The following is a 27,198-nucleotide window of genomic DNA, read 5'->3' as shown; positions in this document are numbered from 1 at the left end:
TTGCCTTAGCACTTGCATCAACAAACACTACTTTGCTACGTTTACTTTTAAGAGCTCTTTTATATGAGAAAACTGCTAAAACTCATGCAATATTTTTTCTTTAAAACTGCAGCCAAAAGTATTTTGTTTACATTTTTTGTTTTCACCACGCGCACCAAAGGAAATGATATCTGTCACGTGATTACAAAATGGAGGACAGAGTTTTGTCAGTCGTCTGAAAACATAGAAGTTAATGAAGAGTCATCACAAAGGAGTTATATGATCGGCGGGACTGATTTATTAAGAATTATATATTTATGTGTAATATGATAAACTTGTAATGATGTCTGAATTAGAAGTTACTGACTCAGAAACGTACATAAGAGAATGGTTTGTCGACATTCTTCACCAGTTTCCTCATGTGAATTTTTCATTCAAAACAACAAACTCTACATTCAATCCAGACAGTATCAGTTACAGAGAGGTAAACCAACATATATTTTTCTGTTAATTTTCGTCTTCTCTGGTACTTTTTTGTTTCACGATCGACGGTAAAAATTTTGAAAGAAACGCCATTGTTTTATCTGTGTTATTTATAGTTTTTGTTTCCGAATAATGTGATCAATGATAGGTTGGGGGGTTATTCACATTTACATTTATTCACCATAGTTACAAATTTGTATTCTTACTGCAAGTTAAAAACGAGAGGGACTGGTCTAGGTTAGATTTAGATGGGGAAGTAAGATTGTGTGTTAGAGGGATATTGAATGGTTTAATCATATGTGTAAATCTTGATATATTACAATTATATACCACCTCGTTCGGTGACAAACCACCATTTGTAACTTTGTAAACTTGTAAGTATGTATGGTGATAAGTTTCCTATATACTGTTGTTGTTTCCCCCATATAATTTTTCCAAAAGCGTTAAGAAACTAGATGGAGTGAAAGCTAAGTATTTCAATAAAAATCACCACTTTTAGTCAATCATTCATACAAATCTTATAGACTTTAATAGTGAAAGCTCAGTCATGTGATTGACTCAGTGACCATTGACGCCCTACATTTTATGTCTGTTCAGGGAATCAAATTCCTGGCCTGGACATATTTTCTCAATTTCTCATCAGTCTATATGAAAGAATGGCTTACTTTTTGGCCTGTAATAATTGAATCAAATTTGCTTGTTCTGCAACAGCTTTGAATGCAAATTTCTTGTGAAGATTAATACACTAAAACATCAACATAAAATCATTTATAACAATATCACAGACTTCACCAGAATGTATATTTCAAACACTAGCATCTATTTCCATCAAAGTGGTAGCTCAGATATCCATCTTCTATATTTTTACTCCAAATATGAGATGATCATAAAGATTTTAAAGTAAAATTATAAAGAATATGCTATTTTATTTTTCAGGCCATATTTTTCCTTTGTTCTCTGCCTGTGATATGGTGTGTTATATTTCTACTATTGACATCCTGTTGCCTATGTCTTCAATGCATCAGAAAGCCACCACAAAAAACAGACAAATCAACATGTCTCAGGGTATCGCTCTTCATCATCATCTTCCTGTCCATGTAAGTGTTGCTGCTTTATATTGTCAGTGTTAAATAGTTAAGAACATTGTATAACAAACATGAGAAATGTTATGTCAATTAACATTGATCACTGTCTTTCATTAGAAGGTGAGGCAAGTGACACCATAATTACCATATTATAACTGGTCGGGAATCAAACCCCAATCAACTAGGTGCATTAAAACTGTACTACCTGATCATCATTTATTTTGAAAATAAGAAATGAAGTGTTTTGGAGTTCTTTATGTTGATGTTTCATTTATAGATCATTATCACTCATGCATCTTATGAGGGCTCTGATATTTTGTGTTCTATTAAATGGCTCCTTATTGAAGAATTGCATGCCTCCATGATGTTTGTTTAAATCAGAAATAAAAGTCATCAGCTGATTGATGGGCTGTTTTCAGATTTTTTGAATCAGAAAATTGATAATTCCATACATACATTTCCACAAAAGAATAAATACAATTCAGCATTCTTAAAAATAACACTGAACCTAAAATGAAATATACATACTTATGTACATGAAGTTTGATTTATAATTTCATATGGTATATGTAAAAGAAAAAGATTTTTTTTCATTTCTACAGAGGTATTTTAACGCCAGGTTTCTATGGTAATGAACAAACAAGTAAAGGTGTAGGCAGATTTGTAGAATCTGTACAGGATACAAACCAAACAATAACTGAAGCAGTGAACACGGTAAGTTGTAAAATTTTCCATTTAACAGCAGTTGTGAAACAAGTTTAACATAGCTTCTTAGGTTAAGTCACCCTTGTTTAGTCAGATTGAAACATGCAAGAAACTAAAGTACCCAGGTAAACTGGTTGGGAAGGTAACCCTGATCAGGGAATCAGATCGTCAAGGTGAAAGGATGAGTGGGAGACCATTGTGACACCTGTAACAAAATGAGTAAAAAATGGGTTTAATGGTAACTTTGGAATGTTGTGTATCGTAGAGAGCAACATCTTAGTTTAAAGTACATCAGGTCAAAAGTCAGTCAATGCTGGACCGAGGTAAAGATCCTGTGAGTGATAGGTAGTGATGCACACCTGATAACAGGCGGGGTGTGTACCCAAGTGGTGAAGCACTGTGGCAGAATATCGCCAGTATGATTGATCAGGACAGATGGATGCTCTCTTTTGTATGCCTCGCGCTGGCGAACATATTTTTAATTAAACAAGATAAGAAACATTGTATAAGGTAGATCAAAGATGGGAAGTTGATAACGGGTACTCCTAGTCGCACGTGCCTTCATAATTAGATGCTCCGGGGGCTGGGTTATTGTTATCCAATTAAGACTAGGCTTAAATTAAGTATTTGGGTATTATTTATACAAAGACAATAGCCAGCAGAAGCTAGTTGAGTCTAGGGTCGAGTAGCTAGAGAGAGTTGGGAGTCGGACGTGGAGACGGGCAGAGTCCCGTATGGGACCTGCTCTGCGATGGAGCGGGTCCTGGCCAAGTTGGCCCATGGACATTTGTATGGAACTCTTTGATATGGACGGGCAGGTGTTTAGTTTTTGTCTGCCTTACACAGATGGTCATTTTTGGTGCCACTACATGCTGCTGTATGTTGATTAGGAACTATCTTTTGTAATGGATATTAACGCGAAGTACTAACTATGGAAAACCACTATACGATGAAATAAACGTTTCGGTCAACCCAAGTAAACACCGTGTTTAGTCATTGTGTTACACACCTTATTATAGTCACTGTCTTTTAGTTCACCTGTTCCTAACGACTGATAAGTTACATGCCACCAACAAATTAACTGAAGTATCAGAGGGAGAAGGGGATCAAATTACTTTATAAATGATGGACTTAATGCTTTGAAATTTTTCTTTATTTTGTTGTGATGAAGATATTTTGACCAAATATGATCAGAAGTTTTCTAAGAGGAAAGGGACTCAATTTTTATACAGTAGGGTTGATGCCACCATGGACAGAAAGGTGTAGCCCAATAGGAGAAATTTAAAAGATTCTTTAAAGTCATTTTTTTGTTGGGATTGCAGGATTTTTACCATTTTTTCCCCCGACGCTTCATTGGATGGAGGGGATTCAATTATGTGCTAATATTTGATTAGACCCTCAATGAGTAGAGATGCAGGACCCATTAGGGGAGATAGATATAAACATTTAAGATTTTTTTCCTCCAGTTTGGATAAAGTAAGTTTGGCAGAGGTGAGCAATACATGGCCATTGTGACTGTTGGTTTTTACTGAAGAGAAGTTTGAAATAATTTCTGTATTATGAATAGTCAAGACTGAATTGGCTCTTGTATTACAGTTAAGCTCGCTGAGAGATCTGGCCAACAGCATCTCGGAGAGAAGTGTGCTTGCACTCGAAAATGTCATTCGTCGGTACACAAATGAGTCGGTCAGGACACCACTGGATGCACTCACAAATGATATCATTGAAGCTGCAAGGAAGGCAAGAGCTGATGTGACTGCAATCAGGCAAGCCACACCAAATATAACCCTGGATTACATAGTACAGGATACAACCAGCTATGAATTTTACAGGTCAGTTTAGTTTCACTTTAAAAAAACAGGAAATTTTTAAAATTTGACAAATTAAAAATATACCATTCAATGTGAGCTTTTTTTATGCTAAGAGCATTTTCAATGCTCTTCAGCATGTTGCTGTCGCCCCTGGCCCTGAGTATCAGTACTTCGTTTTCATTGGTTCATAAATCGAAAGTTTACTCCTACTCCATCTGCTGGACATTACCGTAAGCATTGGATTATTGCCCCTACAAGTTGCTGATGCTAGTCATTAAATGAAACAACCTTATCAACATTTTCTTCATTACTTGTACATCAAGAAAAGGTTCTGTGTTGTGTATTAATGATAATCAGACATCGAAATTTGTAAATACAATGACAAAGACTCACATTTTATGGTGGTAAATTTTGGGAGGCGATGCCAATATGGCGGCTGAACTTTCTTTTCCGCGCAATGCATTGTGGGTGTCATATCTTTCTTTTTTTTCCTTTTTCGAAAATTTTCATCCCGTTTAATACTGTTGAAAACTTTTGAAAATACTGAAATATGTAGTTGAAAATAAGAATGAAACTAAAATAAGAATGATTTAGAGTAGCATAAAATTTTGACGGAAACAGCCGGGGTGCTCGGTGCTGCCCCGGAAAGAAGACGGCGGCTGAAAGAAGATGGCGGGTAACTTATGTAGGTAAGTATCACTATATATATATATATAAGCTGAATTTAATGTCAATACTTATACTGAATTAGCAATTGCATTTTTTGCAACAAGTCATTTGAAATTAGCCATCGCATGTATTGAATTTATGCTCGACTTTTCCTTAGAAGCAGTATGCATTTGAAAAATGTTACGTAAGCATCTAGCACATTTTTGTTGCTTCCGTAAAGTATTTCAGTATTTTGAAATGGATTTATTTTTGAATGATCGTTTCATAATGGTCTCATTGCAGTCACTTCTGTCAGTGGCCCAACAGATCGGAAATTAAACAGAAAAAAACATTGTACTGTACTACTTACACTACCGTGAATAGATCTAGGAATCTATCTGTGTAATATATCAATTTTACTTTAAAATATCGGTCACTGTCCATGCTATTGTAGATCTAGCTCTTTCAAACTTTTGATTGGAGATAATTTATAAGTACCCCAAGGCCAGGGTATGAAATTGTATGGGAACTCTACAGCTATTCCAATTGTAAGGTTTACATGTGAAGTTAATATATATAGTTTTAGCTTAAATTTAATTTTTGTCTTTCTGACATGATGTCTCATTGATTCTGTTGAAGAGTGATGCATGTGAATGATTGCAATATAAAGATTGGGAATAATGAAGATGTCAGTTAACATCTGAATCCCGGAAGGTGTTTTAATAAAGATTAGGATAAACCTAGCAAAGTGTTAGATCCCAGTGTGAATGTGTAAAGTGTAAGGTCCCAGTGTGAATGTGTAAAGTGTAAGGTCCCAGTGTGAATGTGTAAAGTGTAATTGGTACAATTCTTATTATGCCTGAACTTTTAATATATGTACTGTATTTGTTCATCTCAGAAATTTCAGTATTATGTCAACTGCATCCACTTTCAGTTCAACACTTTTGATTCATCAATTTTACACAGCCCTAGACTCAATATTTGTCATTAATTGTCAACTGTTTTTTAGCGTTTTAGAGTTTTGTTTCTATGGTGAATGGAATGAAATGGGATAAATAGTCTAACCAATACCCCTCGAGAGCTAATTAAGACATTGCAGTATTATCACTTTGGGCCTTATTAAAAGTCAAATTGAAACTTTAAGAAACTCAAGTGACTGTAAGTACAACAATAAGATGTCAATAATTAATGAAATTGATTAATTGAGAGGACATTTTCTTAGTACAGTTAACCAGGCTTTGTAGTGGTTTGTTCAGAACTGTAGTTCTGGTTAAGTAACCATTAATTATGTCCTTTCAGCTACAATGACATACATTTTTGAAATACCTCTACTGTAGCTAAATGTGGCATTTGTAATAGACATAGCCAAAGTTAATTTTGTGATAGAAGTAGCCAAAGTTAATTTTAGGATCAGTTAGGACAGCTACTGTTTGTAACAGGCATGGGTTCAATTACATGATGATGTAATTAATTAAATTTAAATTATGTTATGAAAATGGCATTGCCATTACAGGTATTTTCAAAATAATTAGATTACCATTACATGACGGTCCAATATGATTAATTAAATTACACATTACTTTTCAAGTCAAAATGATTTTTGAAATACAAACGTCAAAATAAATTACCATACTGCACATATTTTAACTTTATGATTCAATCTCTGTATGACCATGGTCGAGATATTATTATTTTGCTAGCTGTCCTCGCTTAATAATTTGACAGTCCTGAACGTCAAAATAAGTTATTACAGTATATTTAATATAGACTCCTATTGGGAAGTTCAAGACTATAAGCTTATACAGAAGTGTATATTTCTTGCACATAATCATAGCAATAATGAAATATAGTTATTTTTTTCCCTTACTCTCTTTCAGCAGGTGGATGTCCCTGAAGAAGTGAAATCTGGAATGGTAGAAGGTATCTCTATTGATTCTTCTAACTTGGAATTGGCCATTATGACCAACAATGGATTTGAGGGCCATATGGTGGAGAAAAACGTCCTTCTTTCCGGCCTCCAATTAGATGTTGAAGATGATTATTCACTTGAGGAGATGCTAACAACCATGTTGCCTTTTAAGATCACAGTACTCTCTAAAGGCGGCAGTATATTTACCATCACAAAAGAAGAATCAACAAATCGTGGAAACTAAAAAAATGTGGAAAAGATCTTTGTATACTGCATTTGTAGTAAATTTGTGTACAATCTTCAATTTATTTGTGTAGAAAGATTCACTAGTTATATCAAGTTTGTGTAGAAAGGATCACTGTATACTGAGTTTGTAGTGTACATAGAAAGGTTTACTTATTTATTTTTTTTCGGAGTTTAGTGTATACAATATATATAAAAAAAACTTTTTGTAGAAAAGATCACCGCATACTGAGTTTGTTGTTTACAAATGTGTAGAAAAGATCGCTGTATACCGAGTTTATAGTTTACAATTGTCTAGAAAAATCACTGTATACTGAACATATTACGACTTCTGTTTAAAACCTTCATTTAAACTTAGGCATGTATTTTTTTTTATTCATCTTAAAAGTCTACCTACAACAATTTTGTGTATGCAATCTTGTACTAGGATATTGACATGACAAGATTAAATTGCTGATTAAAGCATGGAAAGAATACTGTATCTAAAAACTGAATAAAACAAGATATAAGCATCTGTATCATGTTTTTATTATTATTATTATTTTTCAATGATGTCTGTCCACATGGAATTTGTAAGCACTCTTATACCACCAAAAGGTGGGTAAACTGGAATCAGGTTGTCTATCCGTCCATCCATCTGTTTGTCTGTCTGTAGACACATCTTGTCTGGACAACTCCAATGAAACTTTACAGTAATATTCGGGACAATGTGTAGATGTGCATGCACCATTTTCTCTCGAAATATTGATTGCCTTGGCAACTGGTCAATATAGACAGGTTTTGCATGTTGGTCAACTTCCAAACCTGTGGACCAATTTCAACAAAACTTCGCAGGAATGTCAGGGAATATGTGCACAAGCCGCTGTGTTTCAGAGGATGTTTCTGTGCAAAGGGTCACCATGGGGAGATAACTAAGGCTGTGGGTGTTGGGGGTATTAGTTATCATTTGGATTACAGTTTCAGTTATCCCTGGGCAATGTGGAGAGGATATAGTAATGATTTTGAGGATTGAATATAGAGGTCACAGTACTTGCATAAGTACAATATGATTACCTTGTAAGCGCATTGAGACTAAAACAGTTAGTATACCTTAATCAAATTTGGAACATGTATCCCTTATGAGAATTCGGTTTCTTAAGAAATTCAGGGTCAGATGTCTGAGATCAAGGTCACAGTCAAAAAACGGATAGTTGCATGGGTGTGTTTTCCTTTGCATTACCCTCATTCTTCTTTCAAATTTCACAACCTGAAAGATATTCACATCTTGCAAATTTCAAGGTTCAAGGTCACTGTAAGGATGTTAAAAAATGATAATACAAGAGGAATAAAATATCTTGCGACAAGTTTTAGAGAACAAAGAATATATAAACATGTCAACAGAATTGTAGAACCAGCAAAACAAGTGTGAAATTGAAACAAAGACAATATCTACTTGAAGATTCCCTGAAAAAGTACAAGGAGAATAAGACCAGGTGTTCCAGAAGAATAGGCATCTTCTATTTTAAGTTATGGTGACAAATCATGTTTGTTTTGGAAAATTGGCACTCTTATGCAGTCATTTACAAACAATCTGGAAAATGAAGCTGCCCAATATTTGTATGTAGCATGTTATTTGCATGATGGTCTAACTAATGATCTTAAACCAATAAGATACGCAGTCTTTAAAGTGATAATATGGTGTCCAAGATCAACATTCCCTGCAATGTATCCAAAGAAATGGACAACTTCCTTATCATCTTGGAGCCTACTTGGGACATTTATTACATAAGTAATACTACTATGCTTGTTATTTCTGATACCTGCTGGTCATTTTTTATGGGCTGCAATGATGTACTGCTTGCATATAGTTTTTTTCAGTATATAGCAAGCTAATAACAAAGAATTTATTGTTTTAATGGTCTTAGCATACCAGTACTTTCAGTACTTTGATTGATAAATGTTTTAATGTAGACAAAAATGTTTTCATTATTAACGTAAATGTAAATATTTATCAATATTGATTTATTGATTGTAAGCCTTATGAAAATTAAACCTAAGATTATTCCAATCTTAACAACTATATACCTGGTACATATGCCTATTGTCATCATAAATTGGAAATTTTGATAAGTGAGGGAAGGACACACGTTTTGCTCAGACTAGTACTTAACAAAATATTTAGACATCATAGTTTTTCCTGCTTTATATTAAACATTTGGAAGCACTCATTAAGTGGTAGGTCAGTGCTAATATAACAAAGGGATGTCAGACAGGATGCTTCTTATGAAATTTCAGTGGAACAACAACGTGAAGTTGGCTTGAATAATACACCATCACAAGCATAGAGCATTCTGTGTATAGATACTTTATATATTTTGCAATAAGCCCAGAGTACCATAAGAAATACTTACTCAGAGGTGGGATTCTTGATAGAAAATGAAATCGCATTTACAGTAGGGTTGATGCCAACATGGTGTGGCCCAGTAGGAGAAATTTAAAAGATTCTTTAAAATCATTATTTGTTGGGATTGCAGGATTTTTACCATTTTTTTCCTGACACTTCATTGGATGGAGGGGATTCAATGTATCTGTTTTTATACTGAACAGCGATGGCTACAGATGAGCTTGTTACCAAATATCAATGCCAAATGAATGTGGTACTCACTTTAGGCATAAGATTGTTAGGATAGAACTTTCATTAACTACAATTCTTTCCTTTAATGTGTAATAACTGTGTATCACTCATTAAAATTCATAAGAATTGAATGTACACTTTTCTTTTACTCCCTAAAATGATTTGTTAATCCACTGTAGATGTGCTTCAGAAAGTATTTATGACACACAGCACAGTTTTGTGACCTGTAGTCTGAGTATGCCTATTTCTTAGCTTATTTGTTGCTTTTTCAGATGGATTGGAACTGTAATAGCACTATGCTTCACACTTGGAGTTTTATTGCTGATTCTGATAGCAACATGGCAGAAATCAAAGTGTATTGTCATGTTGTAAGTATGGCAGTCTCACAAATATTATTTCAAAGTATGTAATGTGCATTAAGACAGAATTATCGAAGACCGGTTTATTGTGATGTTGATATGGTAGCAAATGGTTTTGTCCTTCTCAGTGTCAACAGTATTACACTAGAACCATTACTTTTGGGTCAAAGACATTCTATATAAATAATTCCTTATCACATCTCTTGAATATCCTGTTTTTATCAAGACTTTTCTTAGTGAATGATATCCTGCTAATATGATGTCACAAAGGCACGATCAACAACATTACTATCATCTGTTTTTTCCTTTCAGTTCCATATTCATTGGGTTCCTTACTTTGCTTGTGATTTGGGGGTCAGCTGGTTTCTATTTAGGTGGTGCTGTGGTAAGTAAGCAGTATGGCTTGAAATAGCCAGTATTTACTGTATGAAGCATGTCAGTAGCCAGTGATTTCTGTTTAAAGCATGTCTGTAAATTAAAAAAAACACTGTTTTTAGAAGGTGAATAATTCAATGAAAACATTTCACTTTATAGAATGAAAAGTCTGTTTTGGAGAAAAATAAATTAGGCCTGATTAATGAAAAAAAAATGAAATCAATGGGAAGCCTTCTAAAAAAGTACATATTTTTGCCGTGATCCTATTTTAGCACTTCTTGCATTAAACATATCTTATAATATTTTTTTCATTAATATAGAAAATACTGCCAATGTGTGAATTTTGTATTTTACTTCTTTGTTCTAATTTCATAATGCACACTACAAGATTTGAACATAATTGTTAAAGAAAACATATCATACATCCTTAATCAACATCAATCACATGAAAAACTTAACTCCTTCTGTTCGTATGAGATAATAAGGGTCCCACATTGAGATGAGGTAGCCCTATAGTAATCAGCTTGTTATCATACATAGTCATCTAAGTGTATTCTGTGTAAATGCCAACAAAATTCCTGAAGCTCCTTGTCCAAATAGAAGAGGCATCAAAATGGTATGGATCCATTTTGTTCTTAACTCCATGAACACATTTTATTCTGTTAGTGTTCCTGTATGGGGGCTTTAGTCAGTAATAGTATGTGTAAAACCATACAATAGACAGTGGATTATACTGTTGAATATTTGATTTACTTAGTGAAATTCTTCTCTGGTGTAGCAAGAGTTTTATTCTGAATTTACTATGATTTTACACTAAATTTACTACAATTTACACTGAATTTGCTCTGATTTGATATTAATTCTACACTTCTTTGATGTTGAATTTTCACTTTGACAGGCTGGTGCTGACCTCTGCTATAACCCTGATTTGTTTGTGGAGAATGTAACTTCACAGAAAGTAGACAGAGGTAGGGTGTTGTTTTCATCTACTTGAATTAACTACTGTTTATTACAAATTATCTGTTTATGTCAAGCTTTTCTTATAGCAGTCTTATCTACTGGTATGTTGTAAATATAAGTCATCCTTAGTGTTGTTGTAATTCCTCAACAAAACAGTCTGTTAAAATTCAACCTTGCTCTGATATTATGTAATTTATTGATAACGTGTAAAATATAACAGCAGTCTATCATAATTTATGATGTTATCAAATTCATTTAGTTTCTCCTTGTTTACAGCCATTTTGAAAGCCTATATTGACTGTCCGCTGGGATCCACGGAGCCAAACATGTTTTCGGACGTAACTAGCTTCTTATTTATAATACCTTCATATTGTTATATAAAATAGCTATTTCATAATAAATAGCTTCATACTGATAAATACCTTCATATTGTTATATAAAATAGCTATTTCATAATAAATAGCTTCATGCTGATAAATACCTTCATACTGTTATATAAAATAGCTATTTCATAATAAATAGCTTCATACTGATAAATACCTTCATATTGTTATATAAAATAGCTATTTCATAATAAATAGCTTCATGCTGATAAATACCTTCATATTGTTATATAAAATAGCTATTTCATAATAAATAGCTTCATACTGATAAATACCTTCATATTGTTATATAAAATAGCTATTTCATAATAAATAGCTTCATGCTGATAAATACCTTCATACTGTTATATAAAATAGCTATTTCATAATAAATAGCTTCATACTGATAAATACCTTCATATTGTTATATAAAATAGCTATTTCATAATAAATAGCTTCATACTGATAAATACCTTCATATTGTTATATAAAATAGCTATTTCATGATAAATACTTTTTCAATACTATAAAGATACTGATATCTATAGCAGTGTTGGAAGTTCTGACATTACATCTTATGTTCATTTCTACAACTAATGTAAACATCAGTTGTTTTTTCATTCCTCTTTCACAGTGGGTTGTTTCTGCCAGGATCGACATTACAACCATTAACAGTGCTAAATGTTCAAGTCATATTTTCACATTTTGATAACCAGTAAGGGAGAAAAGATCTGAAATGTTGTATTGAATTGGTTTTTACAAATCTTCAGATCTATGTAGAGAGTTTCAGTAATCAGATTCTTTTGATGTTGAGATTAATTAAATGCAACACATAGGTGTCTTAGCTACATGATAGAACAAGTATGATAAGCAAGTATATCTATGAAGCCCCGTTTATGGATGAGAAAGAAAAAAGATGTACCAGAATCCTGCTGTGAGGTAGTGTTAAATTTCCAGTTTGTATCATTGGAGATTTTATGTTTTATCATTTTTATGTTTGTTTAGAATATCAAAATGGCGAGAGATGCAGTGACACATGCCAATGATACACTGTACAAAATACAGTCTATTGTGAAACCATTCAACATTCCACAGGTAATTTTCCTATCACTATTTATTAGGTAGTTATGGAGTTATTGTCCTACAACAATATACAGTATAACTGATTTATTATTGTCATTTAAAAGGTCTTTGGCATAGATTTACTCCAGTTTTTTCTAATTGGAATAAAAATAAATCATGAATCGAGTCCATCCAAAAATTTGATTCCCTGAACATTTCATTCAAAATTTCCTGTCAGTTTTAGTTTCACACACATTTTCATTTTTGTTGTAACTGACAATTCTAAAGGAAGATACTAATGTGTATCAAATGTTTATTTTGTCCTTCACTTCTGAAATTCAGCAAAAAAACCCCAAATTCTTAACTTGTATGATTAATACAGAAGTAGGAATACAGTGTTTTGAGTCTTTCTTTAAACTTTGTTTGAAAATGGATGGTTTTATTACAGAACTTAACAATAAATAAATCAAATAGAGTCACTTTAATAAGGTATACCCAGAACAAGATCTGTTGACTTCATCTTCCAAATGCCAGGGGTTGCAATCACTTACAATCACTGCAAATGATTGCAACCTCTGGAATTTTAAATGTGTCAACTTGAGTCTTACCTATTTATCTCAACAGCTGATGGAGCCAATGCGTAGGGTTGCAGAGGAACTAGAATACTGTTCGGGTAACATCACGGTGTTGGCAGAGGACTTAGACTGTCGTGAAATACATAAGGACTATGTCAAGGCTGTCCAGGGTATCTGTAACACTTCCATGTATGTACCATCTCTTCCACCTGTTATATGAATGTACTTTGGTGAAATTTGTGAAAGTACTTTTAGTAATCATTCAATACCATACTATAAAACCATGAGTTGGTAGCGTTTTTTCTCCAGTGGTTCCGTTGGTATTATTAATCCATGTATCTGTCCGCTAAAGGTAAACAGCTGATTTAGATACTGATTCAGGTGGTACATATATTCTAATTATCTACCAAATCAAATGCAAACCAAATAATCAGTTTTTGAAAACCATAAGATTGAAGTCCCAGTACTGCCATGTCTTAATAACCCCTGCTGAGCTTCAAATCTCTGTTAATTTGTTAAAATCCATGAATGAAAAGCCCAATCATTGCACTCCTATAAAATACTGGTCATTTACCAGAACAAGTGTCGGTATGAACACAATGTGTCTACATATTACATATTTTGAATAACTACACAGTGTTGTATTAAATAACTTGAGTGACATTTCTGTAAGAATTCATAAAATAGTATGTTTTTATGTACCTCATTGAAATGATTGATTAAAAATTTTCAAAAACTGTTAGATCATGAAATATGAAAAGTATGTTTAATTTGTTATGCTCCCTGTTACATGTATAAGTTCATGATAGTTGTATTGTATTGATTTTGCAAGACTGATTTGTGAATTTTGTTTTATTTATAAACAGGCTTGGTATCATATTTATTTTGCTGTGTCTGCCCGTGTCTGGTCTGATGTTCATCCTCACTATGTGTCTTCTACCGAGGTTCTGGAGACTCATTGGCAAGAAGTATGTATCATAACCTTTATTATACACACTAAAGTTTTCCTTTCATTCATCTGTTCTCAGTATGGACATTTCCACGGTAATATCAATTTTGCAATGTATATTTAAAAAATAATTGCTTCATTGTATATAATTTCAGAGTACAATGCACATATATACTTGGTATGGATGTGTTGTTCTAGCAAGACATCTTCTTGGCCCCATGACTCAAAAATAAATGATTCTATCCATGATGTGGTGTACTGCCAATTACCTCTAAACAAATCATCAGTTAACTTCTAGGAGTGGTATCCTTATACAAACCCTGGAGTCCAGGGGTGGGATATATGTTTTACTGCAATCACCCTTTCTTGCATGGTGATTTTTTGTGCAGATTTGTGAGAATTTTCACAGTGATAAAATACTTATATGTATAAAATATTTTATTTGAAGTTGGGCTAGTAATTCCAGTCTGAAACTTAGAATGTCTTGTGTATTTTTGCAGGCGTGGCTATCGACCAGTGGACGATGCTGATCCATTTTGTCCGCGTCCTCCACCTTACAATGGGTATGGCAGTATACACCCGGACATCGGGTCATCCAACAGTTTTCCTAACGACCGCTCATAGTATGTGTTGTAATATTCTTAACCCACACATCATCAGAACTTTGTCCAAAAGCTTTACAGAAAATGTTAAATGCCCTGAAGGCTGGGAGAGTTGAGCATAACATACCAGCACAACTGTTTTCAAAAGCTGTCTATTATGTACATAACAGCTGGTAGGTAGCTGTTATATGTTGAAATAACATGACTATCTTGTATGAAGACTGTGGACAAACAATTTGGTTTGTTCTCTTGTGTACAATTTAACCAGTTAATTGTGAATGGGATGTGAATGTGTTTTTTCAGCTATTTATCAAATCACTTAGATTCAACAGGAAACAAAAATTGTTGTCCAGAAAAAAAAGGTTTCCTGTATTCAAAGGAAATGAATAGTTGAAAAAATTAATGATTATGAAAGCAATTGAAAACATGAATAATTTGGCTTAAGTTAGTTGAAAAAATTCTAAGAAAACCTTTTCCAATTTTATTGATTGTTTTATTTTTAAAATACGAATTCTGTGTATAGTTTGGAGACAATCATGTTATTGGCTTTGATATAAATAAGTTACTTAAATTTTCTGTAAAGCTTTTCACTCATGCATGGAATCTCAAAGTCAAAAAAAACTTTTTCATACAATTTGAAAAATTTACTATGACCAAAGATACCAGTAGGGGGTGATACCAGTGGGTATAATTAATGCATCAAAATCTGGAACCTGTAGTCAAGATTATGAACATGTGTCACAAGCTATGGATGACAATCAAAATTTTCTGTGTCAAATTGTATTGTGTGCATTTCATCATGATGTAATGGAATAACACCTTTTCCATTGTCTATTACACCTCATAAATGTATATTTGAGGTCTGGGTTCTGCTTTATTTGGGCCATTTGACCCTTCTCTGATTTCTCTGTAAAACCTTACATCATCTGTATGATAATCAAACACAATTTATATTGTGTGGTGATTACATATTGAAATATGGGTACTACTACTGATGCAGATACAGAGAAAAAGTCTAGATCATGTCTTTTCTAATTCAAATCTCTTGTTTCCAAACAACAACTTTCTAAATCTTGCATTTGAGAGGAGTTGACCATGTTGTCTTCACTCTAAAACCTTATTCTACTTTTCCGGGAGGACATTTTATCTATGGCAGTTCCCGGATGCGTTGCACCAAAACTTGCCAACTGAGGGTTGCTTTGCCCCTCTCCCACCCCTGTCTATCTATTTTATTATTCATTTTTTACTTTGAAATTCATTGCTACTTTTCAGTGATATCTTTTGTTTTACTGTGGGATATTACATATTCTACGATTAAGTGTAAAACAGTACTAGATTACTACTTCGGTCTTCAGGCCAATTCACACACCAAAACTCTTGGACATATACATGGAATGCATGAATTTTGTATTCAAGATATGAAGAAATTAATACCATTAATTAAGTGTTGTAATGTAAACTGTTTGTTTGTTTTTGTGTGTTGTACATTTTAAGATCAATTTCACTAATATTGACTTTTCTATGATTACATGTGTGATTGATCTACATTTAATATTCATTTTCAACTGTATATGTGTGGTTTGGGTTAGGGACACCAATAAGAATACCTCTGTGTGTTTATGTTTGTATGTGTGTGTGTATGTGATATGATTATCAACCATTTCACAATTGTCTTTCGCAAAAAGCATCATTCAAGAGAATTTATGTTTGTTAGGTCTCTGGATGTGGATTGAAGACATTCACATAATGTAATTCATAATTCACAGTTCTGCTGTTGTTTAGAGATCCACCCATGTGTAGGAAAAGCTATTGTTTTGAGCTCCACCCATGTGTAGGAAAAGCTATTGTTTTGAGTTCTACCCATGTGTAGGAAAAGCTATTGTTTTGAGTTCTACCCATGTGTAGGAAAAGCTATTGTTTTGAGTTCTACCCATGTGTAGGAAAAGCTATTGTTTTGAGTTCTACCCATGTGTAGGAAAAGCTATTGTTTTGAGTTTTGCCCATGTGTAGGAAAAGCTATTGTTTTGAGTTCTACCAATGTGTAGGAAAAACTAATATTTTGAGTTTTGCCCATGTGTAGGAAAAGCTATTGTTTTGAGCTCCACCCATGTGTAGGAAAAGCTATTTTTTGAGTTCTACCCATTTGTAGGAAAAGCAATTGTTTTGAGTTCTACCCATGTGTAGGAAAAGCTATTGTTTTGAGTTCTACCCATGTGTAGGAAAAGCTATTGTTTTGAGTTCTACCAATGTGTAGGAAAAGCTATTGTTTTGAGTTCTACCAATGTGAAGGAAAACCTAATATTTTGAGTTTTGCCCATGTGTAGGAAAAGCAATTTTTTTGAGTTCTACCCATGTGTAGGAAAAGCAATTTTTTGAGTTCTACCCATTTGTAGGAAAAGCAATTTTTTTGAGTTCTACCCATGTGTAGGAAAAGCTATTGTTTTGAGTTCTACCCATGTGTAGGAAAACCTAATATTTTGAGTTCTACCCATGTGTAGGAAAAGCTATTGTTTTGAGTTCTACCAATGTGTAGGAAAACCTAATATTTTGAGTTTTGCCCATGTGTAGGAAAAGCTATTGTTTTGAGTTCTACCAATGTGTAGGAAAACCTAATATTTTGAGTTTTGCCCATGTGTAGGAAAAGCCATATTGGACAAAATTGGTATGACTTTGACATACAACCAACAAATCAAACTGCATAATACCTTTAAACTGAAATTTTAATTTCACTGTTGTACATAAAGGCTTACCACCGAGACACTTAGAACGTTGTTGTAGGTCAAGTTTATACAAATTTATATAGGTCAAGGTCATTACAAAGTTGTTATATTGTATGAACCAATCATCATTGATCTGCACATTTACTTTCCTGGGGAATTCAGTGCCAAGTTTTCCTGTATGTTTTCCTTTGTAGTGCCTTGTTTACAAACATTCATGGGGTGCTGTTCACTTCCTAATAGTGTCTCTGTATTCTTTATAACTTTATGGTAAACACACATGATGGATGTTAAGTGTGATATGGCTCTTTAGGTCTAACCTATCAGGATTTATGTCAACATGATGGAAACAAATTTTTAATGTCTTGATAAAGGCCTGAAAATTATTTTTGTAAATGGTATGGATTCAGGTTTTTTAAACATAAATATAAATCACACATATAGGCGAGGAATTGCATACAGTGGTAGTTGGTGGGACTATAAACATAAGCAGATTTGTAGGTTTTTTAAATATTTATTTTTCTTTCTTACACAAATATATTACAGTTTTTACTAGTAAGCTGTTGAAAGGCAAAACCAGTCATAAAAGAGATGTTAAGTATAGTTTGACTCTTCACAGACCATGCATTACTGTATGGATCGGTTGAAGGTATATAGTACAGGATTCATCACATCAGTAATGTATAGTAGAGGTATATATCTACACACACAGATATGGTAATGGTGTAGGGAATGTTTTCTGTACACGGGACAAGGGGGCTATGGTGTAGGGTTCATTCACCCACACTCTGTGTTTGTATTCAGCAGTTTGAACCAGGGCCCTGAAAGTGAAGTACTTCCTATGCACGGACCTCTGGCTGAGACACCTCCACCAGCAGTAAGTTTGTACACCTGCCTGTCTGCATGTTGTTTATTTATGCCCTGGTGATTCACCTATATGTTGTAGTATCTTTGTGGCCTATAGTGGGAACTTCTGCACCAGTGTCCAGCTTGTTGATACCTGTAGTAATAGTATAATGATACTGTATAACATTTTTATAAGACCTGCATTTATCTAGCATAAATTGCCATAAATGTTGGCAGTCAGGAAGTCAGTTTGATGTGAAAGTTGTTTAAAGAGAAACAAAGTTTCTTTTATGCCATGCAAGGTTCAATGGGGCTGTATTCTTTAGAAATGACTTATAAATGTCTGCAATTTGTTTTTCATAAATTTTCCACCATCCTCTTGTGTACTGTATTATCCTTATAACCGTGTATACTAATGAAGGTGATGGGAATATTCTAGAAAGATGGACAGGCTCATTATGCTATCAAATCATACTAAAGCTTGGTATAAAGATGGAATCATTGATTTAAAGACTCATGGTGGTGGGATTTTCTCTCTGAAAACATTTTTGATAGATTCTTGTTTTCTCTGAATATTATATTGATCTTTTTCCTCCTTAAAATTATGACCTGCTTATCTCCCTTTAAAGTGCATTTTGTTTTCATTGTTTTACTGGTAAGGATTTATGGATAGTAGTCTGTCAGCCTTAAAAATGTGTGGTCGATTTTTTGTGAGTGTGAAAAAAAACTAAAAAGACAAAAAACAGAATGCTAGTAGGGATTTGCTGTTTCACTATACATTTGTATTGAAATATGCATCTGTGTGCTTTTGAAGTGTTGTCTTTGTTTCCATAACATACATGTGGTATACCATGGTGTGAGGTTCAGCCTTTATATTTGTGCTAAGACCATGACTAACACATTAATATACCATATGTATCTTGTAATAAGCTCATAGAACCTATACAAAATCTTATTCAAATTAGGGCGGAGGGTTTACTATATATGTATCTAGCTTAGCCCATTCTTGTTTTAATGCTGTGAGGAGTGGTAGTCATATTAGCACAATTAGTGCAAATGGCAAGAATAATTTTTAAGTTACCATTAATGCACTTTTATGATGCACCCCATAGTTTTCAAGATGTCCTTTTTACAGGAACCATGTAACGGTACAGGTAAACTATCATGAAGCTGTGCGTATTAAGAAACATGCTATTCAATACAAGTGAAGTGACCATTCTAACTGACCAATAGTAATACAGTATATTTATTTAACAGTGTTCAATACTAAATTGCTGTACATGAATGTGTCATATTTTTATGCCCTTTGACAAGACGGAGAAATTTTAGCGCTGCACTTGAATTAGCGCAATGTCTTAGACATAAAAGGAGCTAATATTAGAATACTGGTAAAACAAGTACAATTCAGTATAACATGACAATGCACTATCATGTAATAATGAATTGCAACAGATTTTGGGTGGCCTTATTATAAGAAATGGGCTGATTGGAAGAAAAAGATAGGAATGAGTATTGTACATTATAGAAGCAACAATTTTATTGCTGTATAACATTGTGCAATTAAGAATGCTGAGGAAATGACTCAATTCTTTCATGTATGGTGACATTTTTATATTTGTTTTCTTTCACTATTCTAAAAGGTGAATCTGACTCCTTGTGTATAGTAAAGAATTATTGAAATTCAGATCACCTGGCCAATCTGACACCCTATACACATGTACTGGTTGTTTTCTGGGGATGTCAGAATTGTGTCAGATTAGACAATATATCAGGATATTATGTGGTCAGATTGGACAGGTCTGTATAAATTGAATATGGTATGGTATTATGTATATAGTGACAAGCATGAGTGCATGAATTTACCCAGAGGTAAACCTGTGGGTAAACATATTCATTTGTAAATATTATTGAATTGTAATTAACCTTGACATGCATGTACAATTTATATTTATTTTTCTAAACTATTAATTTCTTCCATTGATTGACTGCCTTCATAAAGTCTTACAGATTAAAACAGGACCTGTCATGTCCGAAACTTAAATACCTGGTAGTCATTTCAGTATGATAGTACATACAAATGTGCAGAAAGTGAAAAGTTTTACACTGTACCACATTCAACCTAAAAGGTGTTCCCCTTTGCCTTTTTTCATTCTCCCTTTTCTACAATAAGATTTTCCAGTGGTAAGTTTCATAGAATGATGACTAGCTATTTTAATATGATTTTAAAAACATGTTTTATTATTCTAACTTTGCCAATTTCTCCAAAGTCTCTAAATGTCCAAAGTCACTACCCTCCTGAGTGCCTGTATCAGGTCTCTGTATGTCCAGAGTCACTATCCTCCTGAGTGCCTACAGTATCAAGTCTCTGTATGTCCAGAGTCACTACCCTCCTGAGTGCCTACAGTATCAGGTCTCTGTATGTCCAGAGTCACTACCCTCCTGAGTGCCTACAATATTAGGTCTCTGTATGTCCAGAGTCACTACCCTCCTGAGTGCCTACAATATTAGGTCTCTGTATGTCCAGAGTCACTACCCTCCTTAGTGCCCACAATATCAGGTTTCTGTATGTCCAGAGTCACTACCCTCCTGAGTGCCTACAGTATCAGGTCTCTGTATGTCCAGAGTCACTACCCTCCTGAGTGCCTACAGTATCAGGTCTCTGTATGTCCAGAGTCACTACCCTCCTGAGTGCTTACAATATCAGGTCACTGTATGTCCATAGTCACTATCCTCCTGATTGCCTACAGTATCAGGTCTCTGTATGTCCAGTTACTACCCTCTTGAGTGCCTGTATCAGGTCTCTGTATGTCGAGAGTCACTATCCTCCTGAGTGCCTACAGTATCAGGTCTCTGTATGTCCAGAGTCACTACCCTCCTGAGTGCCTGTATCAGGTCTCTGTATGTCCAGAGTCACTACCCTCCTGATTGCCTACAGTATCAGGTCTCTGTATGTCCAGAGTCACTACCCTCCTGAGTGCTTACAATATCAGGTCTCTGTATGTCCATAGTCACTATCCTCCTGATTGCCTACAGTATCAGGTCTCTGTATGTCCAGTTACTACCCTCTTGAGTGCCTGTATCAGGTCTCTGTATGTCGAGAGTCACTATCCTCCTGAGTGCCTACAATATCAGGTCTCTGTATGTCCATAGTCACTATCCTCCTGATTGCCTGTATCAGGTTTCTATGTCCAAGTCACTACCCTTCTGAGTGGCTACAATATCAGGTCTCTGTATGTCCAGAGTTACTACCCTCCTGAGTGCTTACAATATCAGGTCTCTGTATGTCCAGAGTCACTACCCTCCTGAGTGCCTGTATCAGGTCTCTGTATGTCCAGAGTCACTACCCTTCTGAGTGCCTACAGTATCAGGTCTCTGTATGTCCAGAGTCACTACCCTCCTGAGTGCCTACAGTATCAGGTCTCTGTATGTCCAGAGTCACTACCCTCCGGAGAGCCTACAGTATCAGGTCTCTGTATGTCCAGAGTCACTACCCTCCTGATTGCCTACAGTATCAGGTCTCTGTATGTCCAGAGTCACTATCCTCCTGAGTGCCTGTATCAGGTCTCTGTATGTCCAGAGTCACTACCCTCCTGAGTGCCTGTATCAGGTCTCTGTATGTCCAGAGTCACTACCCTCCGGAGAGCCTACAGTATCAGGTCTCTGTATGTCCAGAGTCACTACCCTCCTGATTGCCTACAGTATCAGGTCTCTGTATGTCCAGAGTCACTACCCTCCTGAGTGCCTGTATCAGGTCTCTGTATGTCCAGAGTCACTACCCTCCGGAGAGCCTACAGTATCAGGGTTAATCTCCTGTTTTGTAATCTATAGGCTTATATATTACAAACACATCGTTTATCAGTCACTATAGAATAGTCAAAGGAATTAAATGATAATAAATACATCAACTCAAAGATCTTTTCTGTCAACAGGCATGCCTTATCAGAGATACAAAATTATGTAAATTGCAAAGACATTGTTAAGCACCCAGAAGCTGTATGGATAAATTTCTGATAAGAATCCAGGAGACGACACTCTGCCTCCAGTTTATCCTACATAATATAGACTTCAGACCATAGAATAAACCAGGGTGTTTTGAAAGGCAGCCTTGTATTATTCCAGTATTTATTATTTCAATATCCTATTGAAATTTTGAAGTTTGCATTGAAAGCTTCTGTTATGTTACTTTGGTAATGGTAAGAAGAATGTTTATCTTGGATGTTGGAACGTTGAAGTAGAATTGAGGTTATAGTCAGTCACATTCACATAATTCTGGAGGATACATTTAAAAAAAAATTGAAGTCAACCCTTTGTTGTATTGTACATATATAGTTAATGTATTTGCAAAAATATATTGTTTTTATCTTGGAATATGGCCAGGTGACCCAATTCATCACATGTACTGCTGACAAATGTCAGTTGATTACACTGAACAAAGTAGATACAGATAGGCATATTACAGTATGATAAAGTAAAATTTGTTGGTATACTTAGCAGTGTTTGGATGGGCTTATTAGCAGACATTATTTTTACTTTAATATAGAAATTGAAATGTTTTTCAGTTGGAATGTTACAAAATCACTTTCATTTTCATTTCAAAGCTCAACTCCCTGCTCACGTAATACAAGATCCTCTAGAGAAACAAACATTTAGATGACATTATGATGTTCCAGAAATGTTTGCACATACTATATAAAAACTTTATTGCTGCACTAATTGCCTTGAGTGTATAAAAGTGATATATACATGACATTCATTTGAGCTTGAATGTTGAAAAACTTCAATAATATTGGGTTTAGTTTTGTTTTGGTATATATATATGGTACATGCATTTATTAAAACTCACTATTTTATGCTTGTGTGTTGCAGTATCGGCCAACAGGAACCTTTGTAGAGAACTACAATTTTGGTCCCGGGAGGTCTCGCTACTCGAGTGACACCTAGTGAAACAGGTGAAATCTAAAGGGAGATAATCTTTATGTCAATATAAGGATCTTGATATCTACCAACGAAAACTAGAAAAAGAAAAGATTTCATGATATCAGCAATGAAGAGTACACGTTTTGTATTATGAAATGGTGTTCTTTTTAAACCGTGAACTTTTTGATTATTGCTCAATATGATTGTCTTCATCATATTTCATATAAAATTACATAAACATAAACCATATGATCAAGATCAGAATATGAATATTACTCTTTTGAAACTTTTCCATCTGTTATAGTAAAATATACATGTTCTGTCAGAAAAAGTACATCGTAGGGATATCACCATCAGGTTTTTTGTATCAATTGATATTTTTATAAAAGTATATATATGTACAGGAAATTATACTCCCAGGGAAACCAGAAAAGAAGTCAAGAGTTTTGTATCATGTTGGTACTTTTATATAAATTTTTATCATTACAGGGGGATTTTGTGTTTTCTGATGTGTTCTGTTGAGTATCAAGTATTGTTTTGATCCATGTGGGTTCTTTTGTCCAATTCATAAATACTCATGACATTTTTTAGATTTTATGATAGGAATGTATTAGAGAATTACTATGACAAGTCATGTTTTTCCTGTTGGGAAAGGTTTTGGACTTACTAAACATATACATGTTTGTTGGAAATTAATTAACAATTGATTAATTAATAAATGTTGTGTAAAAATTGAATTTTTTTAATGAAGGAAAAATAATTTTCATGTCATAAATCAATATTAGAGTGTATACAGGAAAATTTAGGAACTTTTTTAACATGGCATAATCATGAATGATATCAAAGACTAGACAGGTGGTTGGTCACATCATAAACACGAGAAAGCACAGGGTGTTTTTACACAGCTGTCTTTTGAGGAAGATATATCATTAAAATCAAGGATTTCTATGCAATTAACTTATTTTTAATTAAGACTTTATATCCAGGTGTACTAAATAAACGATATCAGATATAAATGGCAAACTGAGAATTAATTTATGAAAGACATAATAAATATAGTGTATTGAGATTTACAAGTACTCTAACCAAGTGTTATATACAGGAGATCACTACATACCAGATGTGGATAAAATCAGAGGATTTTTTACTTTTTAACATTTTAAGTATGATTTTATGATATCTTTTTAATCAAATAGAGCTGAACCTAGATCATGAAAAGAAAAGGATTTGTATCTCTTCTGTGTAACATATTATTTTCAAAGGAATAGTGTATTATTAAGATGATATACATTTATGTACATATAATTGTTGAAAATCATCTTTGTCATATACAGTTTTAATGGTTTTAATTTTTTTAATTGTTATGTTACAAGAATTATATAATTGCAGATTGGAGAGCTTGTGTTTCTAACTAAAGGGAGACAACTGTGCAATTGCAGCATATTTCATTTTCATTTCAGATTTTAATCAAGAAAGAATTGCATGTTGGGTTTTAGTTCTCAGATGTGTGTTTAAGCTCTCATAATGGAAAGAATGACTTTCAAATGTACGTGTATCCATCAAAATGATTATTTTTTTTCCTGGCAGTAAAGTTTGTAGAATTTGCTATATAATTAAACTATGGTTTTACCAGATCAAGTTCCAGTTTTACATGTCTCCTGAATATATTTGATATATTGATATTTCTCCAAACTTGAAATTTTGTAATGGTCTTTCATCTTCATAGAAATATTAATTATGCCACTCTGTAGTATTTTGATAAGTTTGTCGAAAAACTACAACATATATATTCACTGTGTTCAGTTTTCATGGAGATAAAGAGATTGGGAGGTTGTTAGAGGAGTTTATCTCTTCTGGAGATGGTGAATTCATCTGATTCAAAACTTTTATCTTTATTGCTATGTAAATTAGAATTTGAAGAAAAAAACTATTAGCAAACAAATTTTCATTATTACAATTTCTGATTAATTGAACATTTTCAATTATATAATAATTTTTTGGAAATGTGTAAAATCTTGTCACTACAATGTTGATATACATGTAAGTATAGAATTCTTGACTTATAGTCTTGTGATTTAAATAATTTCTTAGATTAGGAGAATATATCCAAATGTTAGTATTTTGTAAAATCACCTAAAGGTGAAACACCAATTATTTCTTAGATAATTGTAGATATTTGATATTTCTGATTATTTCAAAAGGGATCCAAAGTATTAGATTGAAACCTAAATAATTGTTTACATTTAAAATTTGTGAATATTAATTTAAGAAATATATTGTCCTTTAGTTTTCAATATGATTATAAATGCTGAATGGTATCTAGGAGGTTGTTTGAATTTTTTCTGTACTGCTGTATAGATTGTTTAACTGCTGAGTAAATTTTCATATTGGAAAGGAGGGAATCAGAATTTTTTGAAAAGGAATCTAAAGTGTGAAACTATATAGAGAATACATCTTTGATGCAATCATAAGAAAAAAGATAAAGAATTCTGGGCTCTTTTTAAATATGTCTCAAAGTCCTGTGATTTGTGATAGATTTGAAAAAAAAAAAAATTTTTCTACTTAAATAAATGGTATATGTTTAGTGAATGTAATATTTCGTGATTTTTAAAAAAAAAATATCCTGGTGAAAATTAAAAAAATAAATCTGTTGAAAATTTAGCTATACTAAATATGAATTATAAATTGTGTTTAACATAAGAAAGCTATTACATTGATATTGTTGACAGAGCAAACACTTCCATTTAAGGGGATGATTTGAAAGGATTGTGTTGTATACCTTATATAAAAGGATCAAATGAAATCTGTTTATAGCATCTATTTTTGTAGTATATAGATATATTTGTAGCTTTTTATCAGCTGCTTGATTAGTCTTCATTGTGCCATGTTACATCAGTGCTTCCCTACTTTTACAGGTTTCCTTGTCTCAAACAAAAATTATATTTTCTGTCTTAAATGGTCAGTTATGATAGTTTAAACAAAGGACTTGAGTTTTAATAAAACATCAATTTTAAAAATAAATGTTTATGATTTGAATTAGCATTCATTTTGCCATGTTAGATCAGTGCAAGTTTCAAAAAAAAAAAGAAGTTTTTTTTAAATGGTAAATTATGAGAATTAAAGCAAGGGACTTGATAATTCAACCCGATGTTAATGTTTAGAATTTGGGAAAAAAAATGATAGGTGTCTAGAGCTTTTGTTGTTGTGTTCATGTTTCCATAGTCACCAAGTCCGATGATCACCTTATTCATGTCCTCCATGTCCGGTCAAGGCCACACATTGTCAAAGTCTAAACTGTCAATAACAGCTTCATTATCAGGGTCATTTGAAATTGTTTATACACATGTGTATGTTTATACATACAAATGTTAGTACACATATGTTGGTACATGTATGTTTGTACATACACATTTGAATGTGTATGCGTGTATGTGTATGTTCATACATACTCATGGTTGTAAATGTATTTCTACATAACATGTGTGTACATATATGTTTGCGCTACAAATATGTTAGAAGGAACTGCCATCCTTATTGTTATTTGGATGCCTTTCTTTCCACCTTGTAGAGAAAGGTTTCAGCATTAAATACTTATATGTTATCGTTGTAGTTATTTTAAATGTATTACACCAGGTGTGGAACTCTACCATTTTGTTAACAATGCCTGAAGGTACTTGCCATTACATGTTAATAGAATTTGTGTGTTATACATTGTTGTCGAGAGGAAGTGTGCTGTAGTGATACAACCTACATTGGTAGATCTGTTTTAGGGTGTCATGGATAACATTTGTACTGGGAAATTTATCTGTAAAATCAATTGATGAGATAAATGTAAATGTATCTCCTTAAAATGCCCCTCCTCCCTGTTTGACTCATGCCCCTCCTCCCTGTTTGACACATGCCCTTCCTCTCTGTTTGACCCATGCCCCTCCTCCCTGTTTGACACATGTCCCTCCTTCCTGGTTGACGTATGCCTCTCCTCCCTGTTTGACACATG

At 33.7% G+C, this 27,198-nt stretch overlaps 1 protein-coding gene across 2 annotated transcripts; it reads left to right on the top strand.

Moving 5' to 3' along the window:
• Window positions 1-283: 283 nt before the first annotated feature.
• LOC132547695 (protein tweety homolog 1-like) lies at window positions 284-23,456 on the top strand. 2 transcript variants are annotated; one of them, XM_060211497.1, is made up of 14 exons: window positions 284-463; window positions 1,399-1,559; window positions 2,150-2,261; window positions 3,849-4,084; window positions 9,750-9,845; window positions 10,149-10,221; window positions 11,110-11,179; window positions 11,448-11,509; window positions 12,539-12,628; window positions 13,220-13,359; window positions 14,037-14,138; window positions 14,620-14,742; window positions 18,246-18,315; window positions 23,151-23,456. In XM_060211497.1, exons 1-14 carry the CDS (start codon window positions 320-322, stop codon window positions 23,223-23,225), a joined length of 1,554 nt encoding a protein of 517 aa, XP_060067480.1. In that variant the 5' UTR covers window positions 284-319; the 3' UTR covers window positions 23,226-23,456. The 2 variants fall into 2 exon arrangements, with proteins under 2 accessions (XP_060067480.1, XP_060067479.1); XM_060211496.1 differs by having other exon boundaries at window positions 18,243-18,315.
• Window positions 23,457-27,198: the final 3,742 nt, after the last annotated feature.

Source organism: Ylistrum balloti, unplaced genomic scaffold (assembly GCF_031769215.1).
Source record: "Ylistrum balloti isolate Yb309-2 unplaced genomic scaffold, AGI_CSIRO_Ybal_v1 Utg369972, whole genome shotgun sequence".
Taxonomy (NCBI): domain Eukaryota; kingdom Metazoa; phylum Mollusca; class Bivalvia; order Pectinida; family Pectinidae; genus Ylistrum; species Ylistrum balloti.
The sequence above is the reverse complement of the archived record's forward strand: the minus strand, read 5'-3'. Positions and strand labels throughout refer to the sequence as shown.

Coding starts and splice junctions, on each gene's coding strand:
- LOC132547695 (XM_060211496.1), top strand. CDS start 320: ATGATGTCTGAATTAGAAGTTACTGACTCAGAAACGTACATAAGAGAA. Junction 14,139..14,619: donor TGGAGACTCATTGGCAAGAA/GTATGTATCATA, acceptor GTATTTTTGCAG/GCGTGGCTATCGACCAGTGG. Junction 18,316..23,150: donor CTGAGACACCTCCACCAGCA/GTAAGTTTGTAC, acceptor TGTGTGTTGCAG/TATCGGCCAACAGGAACCTT.